The following is a 1,925-nucleotide window of genomic DNA, read 5'->3' on the forward strand; positions in this document are numbered from 1 at the left end:
AAAAAAAAAAAAAAAACCAAAAACGATTTGCATAGGAAAGGGACGTTTCCAAACGACGGTGATGGTTCGTCCGCGCCGGGAGTGAAGTACCTTTGCCTGCCTCGTCCTTCCTGCGTTAATGACACGCACCCAGGATGGAGCATCTCCGGCGCATCCCGGCACCTTCGAGCGGCGTGAGCCCGACACCGGGTTAGCCCGGAGCTCCGTTTGGTTCTGCTGGATGACAAAGGGACAGACAGGGGCACCCTGACGGGAACGCCGGGGCAGCCCGTGACACCCTCGATGCTCCGCAGGCATGTGGAAGTGACGGAGAAGGCAAAAACGGGTCTTGGTGAGGGCGGGCGGCACAGGACGTCTTGTCTACCTACGTGGAGGGAGCAGAGAGGGGTGGAATATTTGGCTAGTGACAAAACGATCCCGAGAAAGGTTTGACAGAGCGACCAATCACAAAGTAGTTTCTGTTCCCTTGCTCCTCCAGAAATAACCGTTGTCTTCAGGCTCGAGGTCTATTCTAATTTGAGGCACAACTTTGACTGGAGTTCGTGGAGGGCTGCGAAGAGAAAGAGAACCAGGTAAGTGGCGGCTTCTTGGCTGCTGCCGTGCTCAGCTTCACAGAGGAAAAAACCCCTAATGATGGACAACCGCCAAGAGGAAACTGGGGCAACGGCACGAGCTGGGGCTCACTGGGCACCCGAGCGGTGGCAACGCTCCTCAGCCGCCCTTGAGAGCACCTGGCTGGAGCCCCTGAGCTCCGGGAGCGCTTACCGGGGCGCTTACCTTGGCATGGCGCGCAGCGGAAGGAAAGGGGTCATGTCAGCACGACGTATGGCGTTCGAGGAATGTCGGGGATTTTTCTCCTGTTGGGGAAGGAAAGGAAATCGTCACTGCCAGCAGCACCAAGCCTCAGTTTCCCCAGCACCTTCTCATCTACGTGGCAAAGCTTTTGAAGCCCTGCCTGCCTGGCAGAGCCACTTCACGGCGTCTAAATAAAAATACTCTCATTTCTCTCTCTCTCTCTTCTCCAAGATAAATCCTGGTCATCAATAGCACAAAAGCGAATCACCTAAGAAGGGAAATAGGTTAACAGTCAACTGCTGGCTGCCGCGTCGGTCTAACGTGCCATGAGGATTAGCGCCACACTTAACTATGCCTTTAAGCGCTGACTGGCACCTAAGGAAACAAACGGTGACGGGACAGCGGTGCGGTTTGGACATGCTGCGAGTCCGGAACACTGGGCGCGGAGGGGAAAAAACCACGTCGAACCACCGGCAGGGTTAACACAAAGCGGGAAAGAGAGTGAGCGGCCAAGAGACCCGCGAGCGGCCGGGGAGGAGCGCTCAAGCTGGAGGCACCAGACGGAACGAGCAACGAAAAGAGCTCACAAAAATCTGTCTTAAATCAGAGGCCTGGAAATTAAAACAAAACAAAATAAAACAACCAAGAGAAAGTACTTTCAGGAAAGCGAGGGTTGGTTTTTTGTTTCAAAATCACTCTAAATACACGGATCTCTCTATCTGTGGTGCGAGTCAGAGTCAAGCAGGCATGCAAGAGGTTAGTTCTACTCACTGTCGGCAGGTTTGCTATCACTTAGGAAAGGTTCCTGCTCCATGATGTCCATTGGTATTTTAATACTTGGGACTTTTTCTGAGTAGGGGCAGTCAGACTGTGAAAGAAACGTGTAAAAGGTCTTAGAACATTTCCACCACGTGCTCTTACCGCCTCCCGCAAATTAAAATCATCCTTCGCATCGTTTCTGCAGGAGCAAAGGGAAGAAGCACAAGAGCATCGTCCAGCTTGGCGGCCTGCTGGGTCCCACCGGCTCCCCGCTGCAGCCCACCTCCCCCTGTCCTTCCCCTCCCCTCCCCCGAAGGAAAGCAGAGTGACAGACCCACCCTGCCTGACTGTCACCCTCCCCTCACCGCCCC

General features: G+C 54.3%; 1 protein-coding gene across 1 annotated transcript in view; it reads right to left on the reverse strand.

The window, feature by feature from the left end:
- Positions 1-338: 338 nt before the first annotated feature.
- Positions 339-1,925, reverse strand: part of SLC4A4 (solute carrier family 4 (sodium bicarbonate cotransporter), member 4) — a gene marked incomplete at its 5' end in the record, with an annotated part of 65,928 nt that continues 64,341 nt past the window's right edge. Inside the window, 3 exons of the mRNA XM_010132979.1 lie at positions 339-550; positions 778-857; positions 1,567-1,663. Of these exons, the coding sequence (XP_010131281.1) occupies positions 814-857; positions 1,567-1,663 (141 nt within the window). The remainder of the gene's footprint in view (positions 551-777; positions 858-1,566; positions 1,664-1,925) is intronic.

This window comes from Buceros rhinoceros, unplaced genomic scaffold (assembly GCF_000710305.1).
Source record: "Buceros rhinoceros silvestris isolate BGI_N320 unplaced genomic scaffold, ASM71030v1 scaffold13210, whole genome shotgun sequence".
Lineage (NCBI taxonomy): Eukaryota > Metazoa > Chordata > Aves > Bucerotiformes > Bucerotidae > Buceros > Buceros rhinoceros.